This window comes from Symsagittifera roscoffensis, chromosome 3, assembly GCF_963678635.1.
Source record: "Symsagittifera roscoffensis chromosome 3, txSymRosc1.1, whole genome shotgun sequence".
Taxonomy (NCBI): domain Eukaryota; kingdom Metazoa; phylum Xenacoelomorpha; order Acoela; family Convolutidae; genus Symsagittifera; species Symsagittifera roscoffensis.
This window is the reverse complement of record NC_087064.1, coordinates 36,815,926-36,835,685: the sequence shown is the minus strand read 5'-3', so window position 1 is coordinate 36,835,685 and position 19,760 is coordinate 36,815,926. Positions and strand designations below refer to the sequence as shown.

Here is a 19,760-nt window from a genome sequence, read left to right as displayed (position 1 = left end):
ACCTAATTTTTTTTCAAAGGGCGCCGGTGTCTTTGGCTTCTATATCAAAGAAAATTTTGAGGTGTGAAAATTCAAGGTGTGAAAATGCGTCTTTTTTGAGGCCTCAAATTGGACTCATTTTTTGACTCGAGGCAGGTACCTGCTAACAGGTACCTGTCAACTTGCCTCATTCGCAGGATATATACACCATTCAAAACTACCTAGCTTATTCTAAAATCTTCTTCACTGGACTTCACACTGCACTCTGGACTGGACCCTGGACTTCAACTTCAACCTTCCAGCTGTCAAAGCGGACTGCTCCCAAGGACTCCAAGGCTTCTGGCTTCAAGACGCTCAAGGTTTTCTTCACCAGTGGACCCAAGAAGTCACCACCTTCATCCACTGCAACCACTCCTGAGCCTGACAACCCTGGACCATCCAACCCTGAGACGCCCATACCTGGACCTTCAAGACTCTTAGAGCCATTGGCTCCTTTAGCCACCATAAAAGATGAATCTCTTTCATCAATTAGTTCTATATCTCCGCTCTCTGAGCAAGCTCTACACTCCATCCTACATTGACGTCGGCATCTACAACTTCAGCTCACTGGACATGGACATCAAGTTTGCACTGCTGGACAACCCCAACAAACCCCCACTGCAAGTCAGGCCATCGAACTAGTGACGAAACAAGGAAAACAAGAAAAGCGGACTCTTGGCCCTCAGCACCTGGAAAGATACCAGTTCCTAACCTACTCCATGATCCAAGAGGGACTCTACTGCCGCTTCTGCTTTGCCGACCTGGAAGAGACAAAGAAAGCGAGGGGCTCAGCAGAGATTCAGCTGGTCAACAAGCCGATCAAGAAATTTGCACGCCTCTCAAACTACTTGGATCCACATCAGAAAACAGCCCATCACAAGAAATCACTTTAGAAAGCGCAAGCCTTCCTTCATTCTGTCAGAAACCCAAACAGGAACATCGACGTGAAACCGGATCGCGCAGCTGCAAAAGAAATGGAGAAAAACGGAAGTTTCTGGCTCCAATCGTCAGCACAATCATCTTCACTGCCCGCCTGGGATTGCCTTTCCGTAGCCACCGAGATGACGGGGTACCTGTGGTTCCAACTAACTCTGAGCAAATCGACGTGAGATCTGGAAACTTCAAGGCCCTTCTCCAGTTCAGAGCAGCAAGTGGCGATCAAGTATTGGCTCAGCATTGAAGCCACTCTAGAAGACATCAGCAATTGGCCTGGGGAAAGCTGTGCTTCTGACTGCTGTGCTTATCTGGCTAGCATGACGCGATCAGAGTTCCTGATTGCCCTGATGTCTATGAAGCACCTGCTGGGAGCGACTTAAGCTACCAGCATTGCTCTTCAGGGACCTTCGCTAGAATTGCCTCAGTCGATGGATCACATTAGGAACTTGCGTCACCTCTTTCAACAATGGCGCGATGGTGAAGGCAATTGCAGCTACAAAAAAGTCCATTCTGACGCAGCACAGCTTGGCGATATTCAAATAGAGGGCAAAAGAGGCAGACCTCCTGTAGCATCATCGGCTTAAGATCACTTCAGACAGACCGTTTACCTGCCCTTTCTTGACTTTGTCCGGATGGATCTCAAGGAACGCTTCGTTGGAGCAGCTTTTTATTGTGTTCAAGTATGCAAGCTGCTACCCCGTTGGATAAATGAGAAGGATGCAAAGGAGGAAGATTTTGATGATATGGTCCAGTTATACGAAGGAGTACTTCCAGATGGTGACTTTCCCAGCGAGTTCGAAGTTTGGAAAAACATGTGGCGTTTCCCCCTGTACACCGATACCCCAGAAACCTTCACAGCTGCACTCAGAGTGTGTCACAAAGCCACAATGCCAGTAATTTTTGCTTTGCTCCAGATTGGTGCCACCCCCAGTGACTGCATGCACTGCTGAGGGCTCTTTTTCGAGCATGAAACTACTAAAAAGTAACCTCCGCTCCACCATGAAGGAGGACCGACTTTCAAACTAGGAACTGATTTACATCCACAAAGATGTAGAAATCAAAGTGGAAGAGGTCATCGACAGATTTGCCGCAAAAAATCGAAGACTCAATTTTGTTTATTTTCTTATTGTAAAGAAATCTTTGTTTCAGTCAAAATTTTTCTCAATCCGCCCCTTCCCTCAAGAAAATCCTAGATCCGCCCCTGCTATTAACACCAGAATTTATTTGGAAATGCACGTCTTCAAGTTTTTTCAAATTGTAACAAATGTTTGAATGCATACCTTTCAGTTTTTTGGACTAAATGCTCTCCGGTGAAGACCAGCCAGAAGCTCAAAAGCGCGGCGTAGAAGATTCCCTGCCTGATGTCACTCAAGAAGAGCACGACAGGCGCATTAGTCAGAACGGTAAACCAATCTATGGGGAAGTCCAATTGCAGTAACATCACAGCTACGAACAAGATAGCCTTTTCCATCAACTCCAGACGTCTTTGGGTCTGGTTGACTCGTTTCCAGAACCACAAAAGGGCACAAATCACAAATGGAGTGAATACTGTCTTCATTGTGAATAGTATTTTGGTGTACTTTCTGTTCTGGTAGATGACTGGCATCGAGATTCCTCGCAACTGGCCTATCTTATTTTTGGTTCCTTGCTTTGCAATGCGTATGTTGATCAAGTAGTGTTGGTAAGAAGCTGATCCCAATTGGAATAGACTTTGTGGGATGCAGTCGTAGTTGTACCTTCAATGTTCAAGATAATCAAGGCCAATAATCTATTTTTTAGTTCTCAGCCAAAACAAAGCAAAACTTCGAAATTTGTTTCAATCTGCGAAATATGTTTCAACGGAAACGCGGAATACGTACTACTCATTTAATTTATTGCGCGAAATATAGCATTCAGAAGGGGCCTATTTTTTGGAATTAAAAAGCTAGACTAAGAACTGAAATAGGCCACACAACACTAGAAACTGATGGCTCCTGCATCTAAATTAGTCTTTTTTAAATTTTTTTATAAATCAAATTATCTTGGTGATGAAATGAAAACATTTCTCACCCATCCGGAAGGTCCTCGTTCTCCTTGGCTGCCATGGGATATTCACAAAGAAGACTCCTCTTGATCGTGCTTCTGTGCAACACTTTCCACTCGTTGTCACCCTCGTTCCTCGCAGCCAGAGCCACGTCCATCCAGATTTTGTCCGTCTTCAAAGAAAAAAACAGTCGAGAGACAAAAACAGATGAACATACATAAACGCTGGCTGACCCCAACACTTCGAAGAGCGAATAACTCGTTAATACTTTGATATACTGAAAAAGGCTGGAGCATAAAAGTATTTATGGTACTGAGATTCAAATTCGAAAAACCGTATTTACAAAGCCTTATTTCGAATTAATCGTGTTCAACCTCAAAAAAGAGGTATGCAAAATTTTGAACGCAAACAAACTGTGCAAAAATTTTCAAAAATCATCCCACAGTCTCAAATTATAACCCAATCTCAGCTTGCAAAAAAAACTGTAGCTATACGTTTTTTTTATTTGCAAATGAAAATCTGTAGCGAAAATACAGCCCACAGAAAGCTTGAAGAGGGTAATGAACAAGGAAACCAAAAATGGACTTTTTAGGAATAATTTACAAGTTAATGATTGCTCAATTTTGACATAGATGCAAACCGGAGCTGCACGCCCCACTTTCGACACCAAACATAGCATGACAATTTTTCTCGAATGATAATCAATTAAAGGAAAACATGTCCAGCAGAGCCGCTGGCGTTAAATCAGTTTTCTGAAACATTTATCGAGCGGTGGATAAGCCGTCAACACTAGCGTGAAAAACCGTTCAGGCCTAAAAAATGTGAAAAAAAATTACAAACTAAAATTACAGAAGCGAACCGAAAACGCTTTCAAGTACAAAGGAAATTGCATGCAGCACAAAAACCGTTGTAAATAGTGACTTTTGGTGACCATGAAAAATTAGTGACCAATAGTGACTGGTCACCAAAACAGTGACCAAGTGGTCACCCTGGGCTGAATAAAACGTAAGTAATTAAACGAAAGGCCGATAATTTTTCGAAACTGAAGATTGCCAGTTCAAAAAGAACTGGTTCTGGCCGGATTCAAACCTAGGACCTTAGCGGTGCCAGGCTAAGTCATTAGCCGTTATAGGCAAAGTAAGCCCAAAAGACTAAAAAAAACTCATTAAAGAATTAAATTTCCTTATTAAATTTATTATCAAAGGATTCCAAATGCTTTGTGAAATTAGTTGATGACCTCAATATCCGATTCGATAGAGCTTGCTATTCGCCAGCATAATAATTCCAACCTTAAACGAGAAAATGGTGTCATAGGATAAAATTGATTCGCAAGCGACTCGAAAAGTGAAGTCAACTTTTGAAACACAAAACCGTTCAAATTTTTTCCGCCATCTCCATTTTTCTAAGTGTAGAGCTTTTTTATCTTCCCTTTAGCAAAAATATGAGTAAAAATTGAGTAAAACTTTCTTGATGTGTAAGAATTTCTTAAGTGACACACGCCAATTAAGATTCTACATAATTTCTAAGTGACGCAAGCCAATTATGACGCATTAGCGGTACCAGTCAATATATATAAAAAAAGAAATTTACCAACTTACATGCCTCAATTTATAGACCGAACGCATTTTAACTAGTATACGAAGAAGTTCCTTTAAAAAATCCGACCCTACCCAGGTTTGAACCCTGATTTTGTTGCGGGTCTCCTTCCCAACCTCTACGCTACAGATCCATGATATCTTGAAGCTTAAGTGCTATTTGTAATATAATAGTCTGTGTTTGTTATTATACGTAGCATTGGCTGTACTTTATAGCTGGTTATTGATCAAAATGAACACTTTCAAAATGAACACTAATATTTGCGAATTAGGTTGGGAAAAAAGCGAGTTCACATTATCTTACAAATTTTGCTTGTGTAATAAACTAACAAAAAACCTAAATAGAAACCGCGAAAAGTCAATTGATTGGGGTCATTGAAAAAAACTTTCCTAAAACACAAAAAAACTGATACGAACAAAATACTCATTTATACTAAAAATTAAAAAATAACATTACAAAAATGTAACTTAATAATTTCAGATACACTTGAACAATAATTACAAACATTACCCTCGGTTGCCTTCCTTCAATGCAAAGTTTACATTATGCAGCAAACTCATCTCAATAACATTATGCAGCCAATTTTAAGCACAGAGGATTTGCTGAAGTTCGTAAAACAGGCAATAAACCGATGAAAATTGGCTCTAAAAATAATAAAAAATGAAATACGGAAAAAAGGCAAGAACTACTCAGAGAAAGCAAAGGTTGCGACTGATAATGATGAAAGTGCATTGTCATAGGATGCAAGTAGAAGGCTAACTTTTTTTAGAGGCCTTTCCGTTTAGTTACGGTAAGTGCATAAGCTGGATCTTGATCCCATTTCATTCAAGTAATTGCCTTAACTTAATCAAAAATACAAGTAACTAATCTATCTATGGAACTATTATAGTTTATACCCATTTACTTTATTGATCCAACTTTTTTTTCTAAGTCAATTAAGACGCGAGTAAAAAAATACACAAAAATAGATATTTACAGATTTTTTTTGGAATGTGGGAGTTTTGTTTGAAAATCAAGTTAATCCAAAGCTATTCCAAAATGAGCAGTTCTCTGCATTGTTCTGGCAATGTACCCATAACAGAGGCTGTTTTGCCCATTTGAATAGAAATTGACAGTCTTTGGATAAGTTGGCTATATGCCTTCTTGTTGTGAGTTTCCTTGATGAGCCGTTTGCCCAAATCGAATAAAAACTTCTCGGTAGACGGGCCTGCTCTCCCTTGGACTTCAAAGGCTATCGGTTGGAATATGTAGCCCTGTCAGTCAGTTCTTGATATTTAGTGGTCTTTCGCTCTTCAGCCGCTATTACTATAGACCCTGGGTGGTTGGAGCTTCGTAGTATAATGCTAGGGGCCAGTGCATCAACTACTGTGGCATCCCATGGTAAACTTGCACCTCTGAACCATGGTACCAGGGTAACGCCATCAGCTCTTTTTCCGTCCGAGCGGGTGAGACCAACAGATTCAAGCTGAGAAGGGAGGCCTGCAGAGGTAAGTGCTCGTTTTATGGTGTCGTTGATCATTGAATGCCTGGGAAATCGCCCTGAACTCCTTTTACAGGACAGACCATGGCGTCCGTCAGCTCTCACCTCGCTGCCACAGCTGCATAAATGAGGTTCGCAAAGAGGAACTCCCAGTCGTAGTCCGAGGGAGATTCGTATCTGTTCGTCAGTGAGCTTGAGTCCGATCGCTTTAGAGAGGTATGCGTTTAGCCATGCGCCAGCTATCTTTCCTTGGTATGCCAGAACTCTGGCTCTTGGTGTCTCATTGTTTGCGTTAACCAATTGGATGCGCGCGAACTTTTGCTTGTTACCAGCTGCGGACCAGTCTTTTTGTGCTGCGGGCTCCTTGATCACAACCGTCAAGTCAGCATCCGAGAGAGCGTGCCAAAACAAAAGCTCGCCGTCAAGGTGTGTCCTCGGGAAGAATCTCGGAGACGAGTTTTTCGCTGCCGGCCGCTGAAGCAAGAAATGCAGATGGGGCGAGCTGGACAGCTGAACTCAAACCGATTCCGCCGTATTTTACTGGGAGCGTTGAGGTGTCAACTATCTTGACGTTTGAGATTGATTCGAGACTTAACCGTAAGATCTCATCGTATTTTTCGAGAAGAACCGATTATTTGAAGCGTGGTGATGTACGCAAAATGAGAGGAGCTTTGGAATAGAGAAGGCGCTTTTAAGAATTGATAGTGCATGATGGTTTTCAAGTTCAGTGATAGGCGTTCGAGATCTTCTTTCTTTTCTGTCAGAATTTTTTCCAGGCTCCACTTTCCGAGGGGTGAGCCTAGGATAACGAGGTCTTCTATTTCGGTTGTTTCAATAAGTGTGCAAATTTGCCTGAACTTCTTCAAAATTTGCTCCCGGTTATGCTCTTCTTGGTTGTCTAAGAACACGAGCTCGCACTTGGAGGAAATTATTTGAAGGCCCATATTCGCAAGACCAACAATGAGCCGTCGAAAATCATTTAATACTACATCAGCCTCATCTGCGATGTTGCCATCGTCTAGGTACCACTCGTTCATTTCGCAAGTGACTCGTTCAACAATATCCATTAGGGCGTCACTGAAAAGAGGCGGGCCTTCAGGATCGCCTTGTTGAACTCCTTCACTGGAAGGGATCACTTCGTTGCCATAAAACAACCACGATGGCTTACCATACGCTGAAAGAGTAAACGCTTACGCTTCGGGGTGCTACCTCTGAGATGTTTCAAGCAGGACATCCCTGCTTAAACTATTGAGAGCATTCGAAATGTCTACTTTTAGGAGAACTCGATTTCGGTGGCGGCTTGTGTCCTGAATATAGTGTCGCATTGCGTGCGATGCGGTTTCACACCCTCTCGGTATCCCACATCCAAGTTGCCTTACGCCATATTTCGCTATCCGTTTTTCCAGCAATTTCCGTTGAGCACATTTAGCGACGAGACGCCTCCGGGTGTTCCCTACTGCGATGGGTCTGATACCACCTTTTGGTTTCGAAAAGGCAAACAAATTCGCCCCGAAGAAGAACAAGCGAAAGTCTTCTGGAACCCCGCCCGACAGAATCAAGTTAGAGAAGTCGCTAAGGGATTGTAGAAGAGCTGCACCCGCATCGCCCAAATCTGTAGAAGTAAGCTCTTTCAAGATCTGCGGTCGGAGTCCAGCGGGACCTGCTGCAGACCCGGCAGGAAAAAATTCAATCGCTTTTGTGATTTCACCGGGGGTGGTTGAAAAATGAGTGATAGCATCAGATGCTTGAAGTGGTGACGGTCGGGGCTCTTTTTCCTTCCCCCCCCCCCACCTCACTCAAACACGATTTTTTGGTCTAACGAGTGGTTTTATAAGGTTAATCATGAAGACTAAAAATGTTTGTCAAGGCCTGATTAGTCTGTATGTCATTTTTCATGACAATCGGACAAAACGAACAGGAACTTCAAATATAAAAAATTGCAGGTGGGGGGAAGGAAAAAGGGCCCGGTCGGGTATTCGCCGGAGAAACCGGATGCTTACTTCGCAAGAGCAGTAACGTAGCTTTATCGTTTGGCGCCATGGTTTCGGCGGAGCTTGCTAGCCTTATTGCGCCCTTCATGTCTACTTCTTTGATCTTTGCTGAGACTAGCTCCGATAGATCCTGAGGCTTTTGCTTTCGCTTGCTTTCTATTTTCGGGGTGCTGGGGGCTGCTTCGGGTCTCATTAGCATGTTTGTGTGGAACTCGCGGACTTTGGCGTTGATTCGAGCGCTCAGAGACTTGGCATGCTTCTTGCCACCTCGTTTCAGTGCGTCGAGGCAGCAGAAAGCGAAAAGCATGAGGCCTGTCCAGTTATCTATTTCCTCAGGTTTCGCTGTAATATCGTTCAAAAGAAGGCTGAGCAGCTGGCCCGCATTATGGCGGGATGCTTTTGGCACGTGCCTCAATGTGTTTCTGCGGATGAGCAAAAAGTGTCAATGATGGAAGGTTTTTCGGCGCTAGTGTTGACCGGGATCGCACGCGGTAAGCAGGCTGAACCAATGCACTTCGTTCCGTTCGTTTTATGCATAAAGAACTTCCCATCTTTTCTGAGCCACGGTTTTTGCCTGCACGCGCCGCAACTCGCTGTCTCCGGCTGTGATAGAATTGGAATACGGCGTTGGGGTTCAAGAGACAGAGCGTTGATCCAACTGCTATTTTTACAGTTATTGAAGTATTCTTTTTTTCTTAGAAAATCAATGACTTCAATTGTTGAATTCAATTCTTGAGCCTTGCATTCATCGATTTCCGTCAAAGAGATCTATTTCTCTCGAAATCTAATATGTTACTATGATCCTTCGAGAGGTTAGAGCATCCAATATCAATGCTTATTTACCAATTATTGCAATTAATTGTTAAAAATTGTTAAATCCCTAATTCTGTTCGTTGCAGTATTTTTCAACTTCACCTTCAAAAAAAATGTAAGGACGAATTGCCACATAATTTTTTATCTTCGAGATCTTATCTTCAGACGTCTACCCACAATAACACGAAGATTAAATAAGTTTATTACCTATACGTGAAGTTTATTACGTATACAGCGTGTATGTATAAGCATTTGATCCGTTTACCTTGATGAGATCATCCACCTTGTATTGAATCTGAAAGTCGACAAGAGTAATGATGAACTGATGGAAAGGGCTCATCACTTCCACATTACTCCTCGGAATCTCAGCCACGAATACCACGTCAAGGGACTCCCCGTAATCTACCTAAAAAACTTTCTTGTTCCAACCTATCAAAGTTTTTTGCATCCTCTGCCTCAGGGGGTGCAAAGAACTTAAAAATACATACAACATAGACAATTCCATCAGTGCTATAATCGAGGAGGGTAGATTTTAATTGACAATTCACTGCATGCTTTAAAATCGACCTAATTTATTCATAAAATTTTGCCGATGTATTTATATAGCGTTGGTATGGCCCTATCCATCCTGTACACGGAAAATTAAATGGCCAGAAAATTAAATCTTCGTCAGCAATGCAATTAAATGGGGAATGAAATGGGTTTGGACGACTGCCAAATTTATTACAATTCGGCACCTGATTTCCTTAAGCAACTGATTAATTTAATCGAAACTTTTTCATTCTTTGTCAATAACACATGACGATTAAATGAGCCATCATCTTTTGTGCTACCTGAAATCAAATAAATATCTTGTCATTTATCAAAAATCCAAAATTAGATTTGTCTTGTTTTTCAAATTATTTGCAATATACCCATTTCTCTAAACTTTTTACGCAGTGCTTACCTTACGAGGTGTAAGATCCTGCATTTCATCGCAGTTTCCTTTTTTTGATTTCGATATCATTTGCCGGTAATAAAGCGATTGTTCAGTTCCAACATCTGTTACGTTGCACGCTTTGAAAAAGGTAAGAAGCACATTTGCTGGCCTAGGGGAGGCAAAACCTATTGCAAATGAAAGAACAACCACTGCACATAAGCCCAATACAAGGACACATAACTTCTTGGTGGAAAGATTTTCGAGAACAGTTCCGCAAGCTGTCGCCATTTAAGAATCTGAAAAAACTTAAATGAACAAACGAACATAGGGCGCGGTCCAGTAGAACCCCGGCCGGTACACAACCTGGATGAGCCATAACACAGGCACACAGGTTATAACAGCGTTAACAAAAGCAAAAAAGATCGACTGAAGAACATATTCTGACTTCTAATTGCTTTCGCTGTTTCGCCAGAGATAAATGAGGTAGTAGTAGTAGTAGTAATGAGGATTTGCGCCCCATTGGGCGCAGGGATTAGCTCCCTTATCGTTTGTCTGTGGTTGTTCTCATATTCTCAAAGTGCTGCTGACTATCTCATTGTGGTTCGTCGTCACGTATGACCAGAAGTGGGCGAATATAGAGAGTTGCAAAAAGTTCGGACAGACAGAATTAATAAAAACTTAGAAATATGTGAAAATATTATCAAAGAACAATTATTACCTAACCTAGTCGACACTTTAAACCCCCAGTTCCGTGAGATATCTTCCGTACCCCTTAAAATGGGCGGACTTAACATCAAGCTGCCATCCGATCATGAAAGCTACCTAGAATGGTCTAAGGAAACATCACTAGTACTGGAATCTCAAGATCATATTACAGCAGTAACACAGCAAGAAAAAATATGTACGAAACTCAAAAAATTGAAAACTGATGAATTAAATCGAAACAAAAACAAACCTGATTAACTCCTTAAATGAAACAGATAAATACGCAATCGACCTGGCCTCTGAAAATGAAGCCTCTAACTGGCTCAAGGCTTTACCACTGAGCAGATACAACTTCAACCTGAATAAATCAGAATTCTACATGCTTTTCACCGTCTCTACCAAAGCCAGTTGTTTTGTTGGTCTTCTCAACATCGGGTCGACAAAAACGTTACTGTTCTCCGGCTTCGACCAGAACGCTCAAATTAACTTAATTACATGCAAAATAGTGAGCTTATGGCTGGGTCTCAGTATCCCCAGACCACGAGGTCACTCCTAAAAGCAGGGCTACTACTATTTATTATATTACCATTGTTTTTGTTCAGTAGATAAAAATCATCTCCATCGAAGACGGATCAACCCTTTCCCTGAACTCCTAGCTTCTCATTATGAGAAAATGAATCTAGATGTTAATTAAATTCATTTCAGGGCATGACCAGGAAGCTAAAAGTTCGTATAAAACAGTTTAAGTTCAGGTCTCGAGACCCCTCCGGATTCCTGAATCCGGAGAAATAACAATCTTATTTCCTTTCCGGAAGGCTGAATTCACGGTTCCACCATCCTTCGCCGTTGGAGTGAATGGCTTTGTAACGATCGTAGCGACACAATCGTTACAACTCTGTAACATTCGTCTACTGCAGTCACACATGAGGCTTAAGAAAAATAGGCCCTATAACCATTGGCTCAAGAGTCAGGGACACTATCTCTTGTGTTTTTGTACCTCAAATCAGTCGGAGCCAATTCGGTTCGCTTGTGACATGAGACTACGACCCGTTACAGCTTAAAGGCTACTACTAAAATATCCCCCCACTCTAGAATTAGAAACGTCCCCATACTTAGGTCTCTAGATACCCAAAATACATGAACGCCGTTAAAAACCGGGTTGGAACAATCCGTTAAGTTACTTTTTATTAGACAGTGGAACTTTGATCCATTTCAGATGGATCAACTTAAAACTCGCCTTACCTCAACATAACAATTATAAAACACACTCTAGAAATTTAAATTAGTACTCACATTGTAGCACGCTCAAGAACCAGGAAGTAAATAAGTCGGTGAGCAACTCAAGAATCAATAAAGTAACTAAAATGAGTTTAATGTTAGTCAGTTTTAATAACAAGAACAAGTTTGTACTCTAGACTGTGAGTTCTCGTGAACCATTGGGACACTCCAGCTGTCCACCTTTCCACCGAAGGTTCACTCTGGTCCAGTTAATAATAGTACTCCAGTCACAACAATCCAGTTCGTGGGAATGCGCTCGTCTCTGTTTCAGATGGGACAGCTCTACTCTCGATTATTATTGCTACTGAAATTGCGAATAGCAATTTCCCACTGATTTTCCTAGCAACTTTCCCGCGATTGTCACTCGATCGTTCTGACTTCTCTTTTCTGATTTTCAGTTATCGCGAGAAAATCGTGCATGACAGGTTCCATTCGAAATTTTGAAAAATAAAATTTCACTCCAAAATCAAGTGTTTTTTGCTTCTCTCAAGGTCAAACTTCCGAATATGACCGACTGGCACATAGATGCCGGAGATGCCATACTCCCCGGACTCGAAATCGATGTCCTCATCGCGTGCTGTCCTCTGCCAGTGAGTCCCAGAAAACCGAGTGTTACTCAAGATACAGTGCCAGTGGTCATTTACAGAAGTTTGCAGCAGACTTAAGCTTATCTACACCCCAAAATTCACAGCCATGTAAAATTTTCACACTATCGCTAAACAGCAATCAAAATCTGCACACACCTGCACCCTTGAATTCTCGCTTTTCAAGCCAATTTAAAATTTCTTTTGTCCCATTCAATTAGGAAATTGTCATGCAGCATTTTCTTTTATATAATAGATATAGCATATTAATAACAATATCTTGTTTTGTTAAAATTTCTTTTTCGTGAACCCAGGTTTCACCCGGATCCACGCTCATGCCCCCCTTTCCCTCTCAAGACTCAAGATCCATTCGAGCCACCTGCTCATCTCGCACTCTTCGCCTTGGAGGTACTGCACCCTGAAGTACTAGATACGGCAAACTGTCTCAACAGTTCCTCTTCATCATCGGAGCTAATCACAATCTCCTCCCAAGCCTTCAGCTGCTCGTAGGATCGCATCCATTCTCTTTGCTCTTGCAACCTCTTTGCTTGGTTGGGTAGTGCCTTCACCCTAGATTCCCGGTTCAAACAAAAGGAGTTGTGCAGGCTCAAGCTCACGTTCTTCGCCAGGTCCTCCTCTAGTATCGATTCCCTCGCCTTGGTATTGTCTCTAGACATTTTACCCACTCTCTTCCATCCTGTCGTGATTGCATTACGATGGGTTAACAGGGGTCTCTTGAAAGCTTCCGGCCCAATCTCGGCCTGGAACTGTCGATACTCCTTTCGATGTTTTCTCATGTGATCTTTCGTTGTCATGTACAACCAGGACGTCAGCGTCGCCCGAAACCATGGGAAGTACTCCAAACGGCTCCAGACATGTTTGACTTCCGTTGGTATGGCGAATACCTTGCACGCAGTCTCAAACAACTCGAGTCTCCTACTGTAGTCTATCGCGTATATTGACTCAGCCGTTGGCGTCCTCGCTTCCCGATACTTCGTTATATTCTCTTCTATCCATCTCAGAGCCAACATCGTACTCACTACCAAGATCGTCACCTTCTGTCGGTGATCCGGTAGTCCGATCGACCGGATTTCTTCCATATCCCACACCAGGCAAAGGTTCTTGTGATCTGGATACCACACCGTTTGCGCTAAACAGTGGCATGGGCATTCTCCATGGGTGATTTCAATGCTCCTGAGGTTACGCTCCCCCGAGGCTTCCAAGAGAGGCTCAAGCTCCATCATTTTCTCATGTATCGTGTCGTTATCATCCAGGTTTGGAGCACTTCCCACAGGTTTTCCGATCACGTTTTGTCTCTCGTGATTGCTTGTGTTCTCTCTCTCCAACTTCAAAAGTTCTTCTCCCCAGATTTCACTCAAGTCATCTCTCAATTCTTTTGGTACTGTCCCTCTGATTTTTCTCAACAACTTGTGCGAGTGATGCGATATCCGAGCCAACCTCACGCACTTGGGCACTGAGAAGGCCTTGTCCACCAGTACTCTCTGGCTGGATGCTTCCACCATCACCATGTGCAGTGGGTAGTGACTTCCGCACAAGTTGGCCATCATTGACCCTATCAGCGATTTCGCGTTCAATGGCAAGCCATAAGCTTCGCTCATGGGAAATCCCATTTCCGCCTCGAGACCAACCTTCCAGCTCCGGATGTGTTTTTGAGTCACCTGCAACACCCCGGGCCATGATTCTAAGCTCAACGCCGTCACTAAATGATGTTCAGATTCTAGTCTTTCCAGTGACTGCAGACTACACATTCTCGAGAAGAATCCGAGAGCTGTCGCTATATTCACCGTGGTTCTCGCGTAACACTCCGCTACTATTTGCACTTCACTTTTCTCCTTTTCTGTTATGTCTTCGAACCAAGTGACCAGGTCTTCTTTTTGAAATGACAGTATTCTAACGCATGACCGTCCATCGCAGGTGTGCTCTCCGTTTCCACACGTCGAATCCAGACAGCTACCCGGCTCCAATTTCTTTGCTGACCCGGGATTACTCGTCTTTTCGCCTGGCTCTTGCATCTGAGGTGAAATTAGCTTATGCAGCACACTTAACTTTGCCAGATCTTCATCTTCCGTTGGTGCTAACCTCACTCGCTCGGTGGTTTCCTCGATCAGACTCGCGTGGGGATGTGGACACCAGGAGGGTCTTAATAGCTTCCATACCACTCCCAGGTTCGTGGTTAACAAGCCATTTCCATCGCCCATGTTCACTTCAACTCTCTTGTTTGAACGCGGTATGCTCACCACCTCTGGTGTTTTCTCAAGAATCAGGCCCAGGCTCGGCCCCTCTTTTTCCACCGCGTCTATTTCCATTATTCTTTCTGTCCAAAACTTCAGCAGCTCCGCTACCTCATGGTTCCTGTGGGCGCCTCCAGCTTCCGAGTCTAAGAAGGGGTTGTAGGCCATTCCCATCACTCCAGACACATATTGGTATTCCCCCTTCTCGCTGAGCCTCGAGTACTGCTTTGACGAGGCCAGGTTACGGTGAACATCATGTTCTTCTTCGAACTTCTTATTATAAAACCTCCGTACCTCGTCTAGCTTCCTATGGTTCTCTAGGGATAGTCTGGAACCCTCTTCCTTTTCTATTCCTGTGCTCTGATACACGTTCAAGATGACCGTTGAGACTCTTTTTTCCATGGTTTTGCTTACGCTTGCTCTCTGTTGGCATGCCAGGATGGTGCTATCAGACATCATCGACATTATCCATCTCAAGAAACACGTGGCATCCTTTCTTCTAGCCAGGCTACGTGTTGCATCAGTGCCTGATACACATCTAGCTTCTTGCTTCCCAACTTCAGCCTGTCATACGATGCAACACGTTGCAACTCGTTATCCCTGGCTACGTGTTGCATCAGTGCCTGATACACATCTAGCTTCTTGCTTCCCAACTTCAGCCTGTCATACGAGGTCAGCGTTTCCAACTCTATCCCCACCAGACTCCAGGTGAACATTAATTGTCCTGCAGTTCTAACGAAGGGATTCGCCATTAATGGTGGTGCTGATGAGGGTGTCCTCATTGATTCTTCAAAATGATCCTTCAACAAACTCTGCCAGGACCTCTTCAGATGATTTGCCATTTCTATTCTATTAACCTCGGCTTTTTGCTGGGTGGCCCAATTGCGTCGCTTGCGAGCTACTCCACTGTCCAACTTCTTCCAGCAGTCCTCCATTTCTTTCAATGTTTCAAGGGCCACCCACCACGTCCGGGAGGTGTTCCTCGTCTTGTTCCTCTCCAATGGATCACTTGTCACTCGCTTGCCCGTGGCCTGGTGTGCCTTCGAGATCCATTCTTTGCCGGCATCTACTTCCCATGTCTGTCCGTTCGTTGAACCTCTCTTCACGTTTATCTTCTGAGGCTTGAAGTCTTCCTCCGATGTCGAACTGGTGGAAACCTCTATTTCCCTCTCTACTTCAAGTGGTCTTCTGAGCTCCGAGCTGCTCTTGTATGCCGCCGTCTTGCATCGAGCCAAAATCATTCGCGCCGTCTCTCTCAAGTTTCCTTCCGAAACAGCATCCACTGAAGGACTACCCAATCCTTCCACTTCTCTCTTCCTCTTGCGAGTCTTCACATCTCTACTTGAGGGTGTTGTGGCTACCATCACTGATTCGACCTCTCCATCCACTCCTTCCAACTCTTGCCTCCCCCCTGCTCGAGCCTTAAGGATATTAGTACTTTTAATCATATTACTAGTCCCAACCTTATCCCTTTTTATATCATCAACCATTTTATCTACAGTTTTTTGTCTCCGAGTAGAGCTGTCCTCACATTTTTCTTCTCTAGTCTTCGATCGTGAATTCCTCAGCTCTACCAGCTTGCTCAGTAGCTCTTTTCTCGCCTTCTCATCCAGGCCCGTTCCTATCAGAAGCGGTTCTCCAAATCTTACGACTGTGTCCCACATTTCCTCCTTGAATTTGTCCAGCGTCGTCTCGCTGCCCACTTCTTGATTGAATTCTTCCAAGAACTCCTGCCAAGCATCGCCCTTCAGGGATCCCAGGAATATGTCCCTGTTCCCTTCGAAAGTGTTCTTTTCCCTTTCCTCCGAGCTCAAGAGTATCATCCCCATATTGAAGGTCTCACTTGCCAATGGCAATTCCAGATCCTTCCGGGGGGACGGAATCAGGGGTGGTGTGGCAGTATCTGCCCAATTCTCCTCGCTCAAGTCTTTCAACAGCTCTTGAGTGGTGAGCTCCTCCCCTGATGGCCCTGGTTCAGGCGTATTCCCCACTTCCATGTCTTCACCGGCTTCACTGAGAGTTTCATCCATACTCTCTTCTTCTGACTCATGTCTCCTTCTCTCGAGAATTTTCTTAAATCGGTCCTCGACGGGTCCACTCCTCTTGTCTCCAGGCGTGTCCACGGACAGTGGTGATGGTGTCGTAGGATCCAGCTTTTTGTATTCCGTCAGTGCTACATGCAGTTGACCTGCTGCATCTAGTTCTGTTCCCTCCTGTCTTATTTCCACCTGTTCCAAGCCATAGGGTGCCTTATATTTTCTCGTGGCAAATTTCATGTCGTCCACCAATGCGACGTGCCCCTCCATCACGATCATCCTGCCATCATCCCATATGGGTAACATGTTCTCAAGTCCCTCCTTCTCTAGAGTTCTCAAGACCTTCCGCACCTCATACCCTGGGGGCTGCGAACCTCTACTCTTTTTCGCTTGCGTCGTCCACGAATTTACCTTCGTCTCGCTGGTATGGAAGTAGACCGCCGCCGTGTAGCCAATGAACAGGGGGTCCCAGCCATCAGTGAAATCCTTCTGCATTTCCTCCGTCGTCATCCTCGCCATTATGGAGGGAACTACCAAGGGACTATTCATTCCTAAGGTCATCCTCCTGACTATTGGGAATTCAGGCATGGTGGCTGGGAGGATTTCTTTCTCCATTATGGTCTCCAGCTCCCTCTTCACCAGTGCGAAGCACTCCTTCCAGGCAGGAATTCTCAAGATTTCTCGTCCGTCCGCCGTCAATGGGTTCAAGTTCCAGAATTTGGGATACATTTCGATGGGACCCTCTCGCTTGCCTCCCATTCTACATTGCATTTGCCCCCTGAAGTTGTACACTATTAGCTCGGCATCTTTCGCCTTTCCAAAGAGTACCGTGTTGCTCAATCGCCCTCTGAGCACCTCCTGCTGACACCAATTTAACGCCGTCCCATCCAGTATACTGATAAGACTCAAGTGCGTTACAGAGTGACGATACGTTGTCACCAAAGGGTCTGGGAACGCGTACGTCACTGCTGGACCATAAATGCAGGTCACCACCTCCTCTAGGCCCCGGATTATCCCCATTGGGTCCGACCTCATTGCCAGGCATAGGTCCGTCAGCAGAGGCATCCCTCTGTTCGTCTTCTTCCATTCTTCTCTCGAAGTTGGATTCTCATCTTCACCCGTCATGTGCCGATTTTGCATCATGAGGTATTGTACTAGCAACGTCTTCAACCCTGCGGCACACTTGTAGGAGCTGGTTTCAATGCTCGTGTGGACTCTCCCCATAGACAGAGGCTCTCCATATTCCATTAATCGATGAAACGACACCAATTCCCCATGGGTCAAGAGTACTAGTGCCAGGTACCCATCAACTCGAAGTGTCTCCACTCCCCGACTAAACATGTATGCTGGGCCCATGTTGAACAAGTATCTGGGGTAGACCAAATACAGGGCCAAGAGCAGGCTGATGGGCATGCCCAGTATCTCCTGCACGAAGGCTCCAAAGATAGTCGCCGTAGTACCGAATATTCCTGCCAAGAATTCCTTCTCCCAGCAAGGACTCAAGAACTTGAGAATCTCGTAATCCCTCCTTGTCTTTAATTCGCCTTTGGCGTGCTCTCTCCAGAACCCTCCAATCGTCACTTCATTGGCGGCCGAGACAAATCTAGCCACCGTCATGTCTCTTGTTTCGGCCAGCTCCAGTTGTTTCTCCAGAAAACTCCAGACTTGTTTCACGAGGGGTGGTGCTTCCTCCCTTGTCTTATTCGTGGCGTTCTCCAGCCTTGGTGTCAAAAATGGCCACCAGCCATTCTCTTGAGTCAAACGATATTTCATCGATTCTAATTGCTTTTCCGTCTCGGCCACATTTCTTCTCTCGTTACTGGGACCTCTAGACTTGCTGGTGGAGTTTGTGATCTTCACATCCATACTCCGAAACCACAAGCTGGCCGTTAATTTGCTTATCGCCGGGTGATCGTCCCCGATGACTGGGCTGAACTTGAGTTGCCTGGCAAAGTTCGATATCTCTAGCAAGAGCACCTCGTCTAATACGATCAGGATGTCGGCTAGTCCATAAAAGCCCCTCAGTGCATGAGATATGTCCGCCCATGCCGCCGCCAATTCTGACTTGCGAAGCCTCAGGTTCGATGGCTCCAACTCCCGATTGGGAGCTGCCATTAGAATCCGCCATTCATTCCCTTCTGCTATCAGGATCAAGACCGCGTACACGAACTGTAGGGCGGGTGGCATATTCGCGTATCCAGGGGATGTGGTAAACACCACCTTCGTCTTGGACCCAAATCTCGAGACAACACTCTCTTGCACTTCATTCATCGCGCAAACAACGCCTGAATGGCTTCCCATATCTTCCTCGATGTCGGAATTTCATCGCCCTTTAGTTGCTCAAGAAGTCCCATCGCGTGCAGGTGATCATTCATTCCTGCAAACAATAGCAGCTCAGGTTCACAGGGCATCTCCGACTTTATTGCCACCACCAGAGTTAACATCTGATTTAATTCAGCTCCTGGCAAAGAGTATATCAAAGTCTCCGGCCAGAACAACTTGGGAGACGTTCTTTCGAAGTCTGATCCCGCCACAATGACTACTCTCGCAGCAGCTGGATCTGCTCTATCATAAACTGCCAGGGTTTTGGCCAGCTGGGTACTCCCACAGGGCTTCCCGTACCTGGGGTCTTCCGCCAATTTCGAGCCTTCGTAAGCGGCATCTGGCAATCCCGTTCCTCCCGGATTGAGCAGCTTGTCTACCACCTTTAACTGTGCCGGGGTTGCCAACCTGATCCTGGCGATGCTAGTTCGGTGCTTGGGAGGTTCTGCTATAAGTCCAGGACTCCCCAGCAGCTTGAGAGGTCTGTAGTTAATGGGTCCCATGATCGCTTTTGTGGGAATTCCAGTCAGGTCTGTGGTCTCCATCAACTTCGCTCTCGAGAAGTGCGCCTCATGAGCTTTCAACCAGTCCACGCAATGATGCCTATTCAAATCCTCGTGTGACACTCGTTCGATCCTCAGGGTTTCCGCCAATTCTCGCCTGCATTCCAAACTCTCTAGATCCAGTTCTTTCACCTTCTCAGGATATCTCAAGCGAGCGGTCTCCATAGACTTCTTTTCCCGTTTGCTCTCTGCCACTACCACTGAGGATATCGCCGAGCCTGGAGGTGTTGATGACGTCACCTCC

At 44.7% G+C, this 19,760-nt stretch overlaps 1 protein-coding gene across 1 annotated transcript in view; it reads right to left on the bottom strand.

The window, feature by feature from the left end:
• LOC134841697 (protein wntless homolog B-like) overlaps window positions 1-19,760 on the bottom strand; it is a 487,665-nt gene that overhangs the window by 5,669 nt on the left and 462,236 nt on the right. Inside the window, exons 2-5 of the mRNA XM_063857731.1 lie at window positions 9,804-10,074; window positions 9,123-9,263; window positions 3,004-3,149; window positions 2,235-2,690 (exon numbers count right to left, since the gene is read on the bottom strand). Of these exons, the coding sequence (XP_063713801.1) occupies window positions 2,235-2,690; window positions 3,004-3,149; window positions 9,123-9,263; window positions 9,804-10,064 (1,004 nt within the window). The 5' untranslated portion in view covers window positions 10,065-10,074. The remainder of the gene's footprint in view (window positions 1-2,234; window positions 2,691-3,003; window positions 3,150-9,122; window positions 9,264-9,803; window positions 10,075-19,760) is intronic.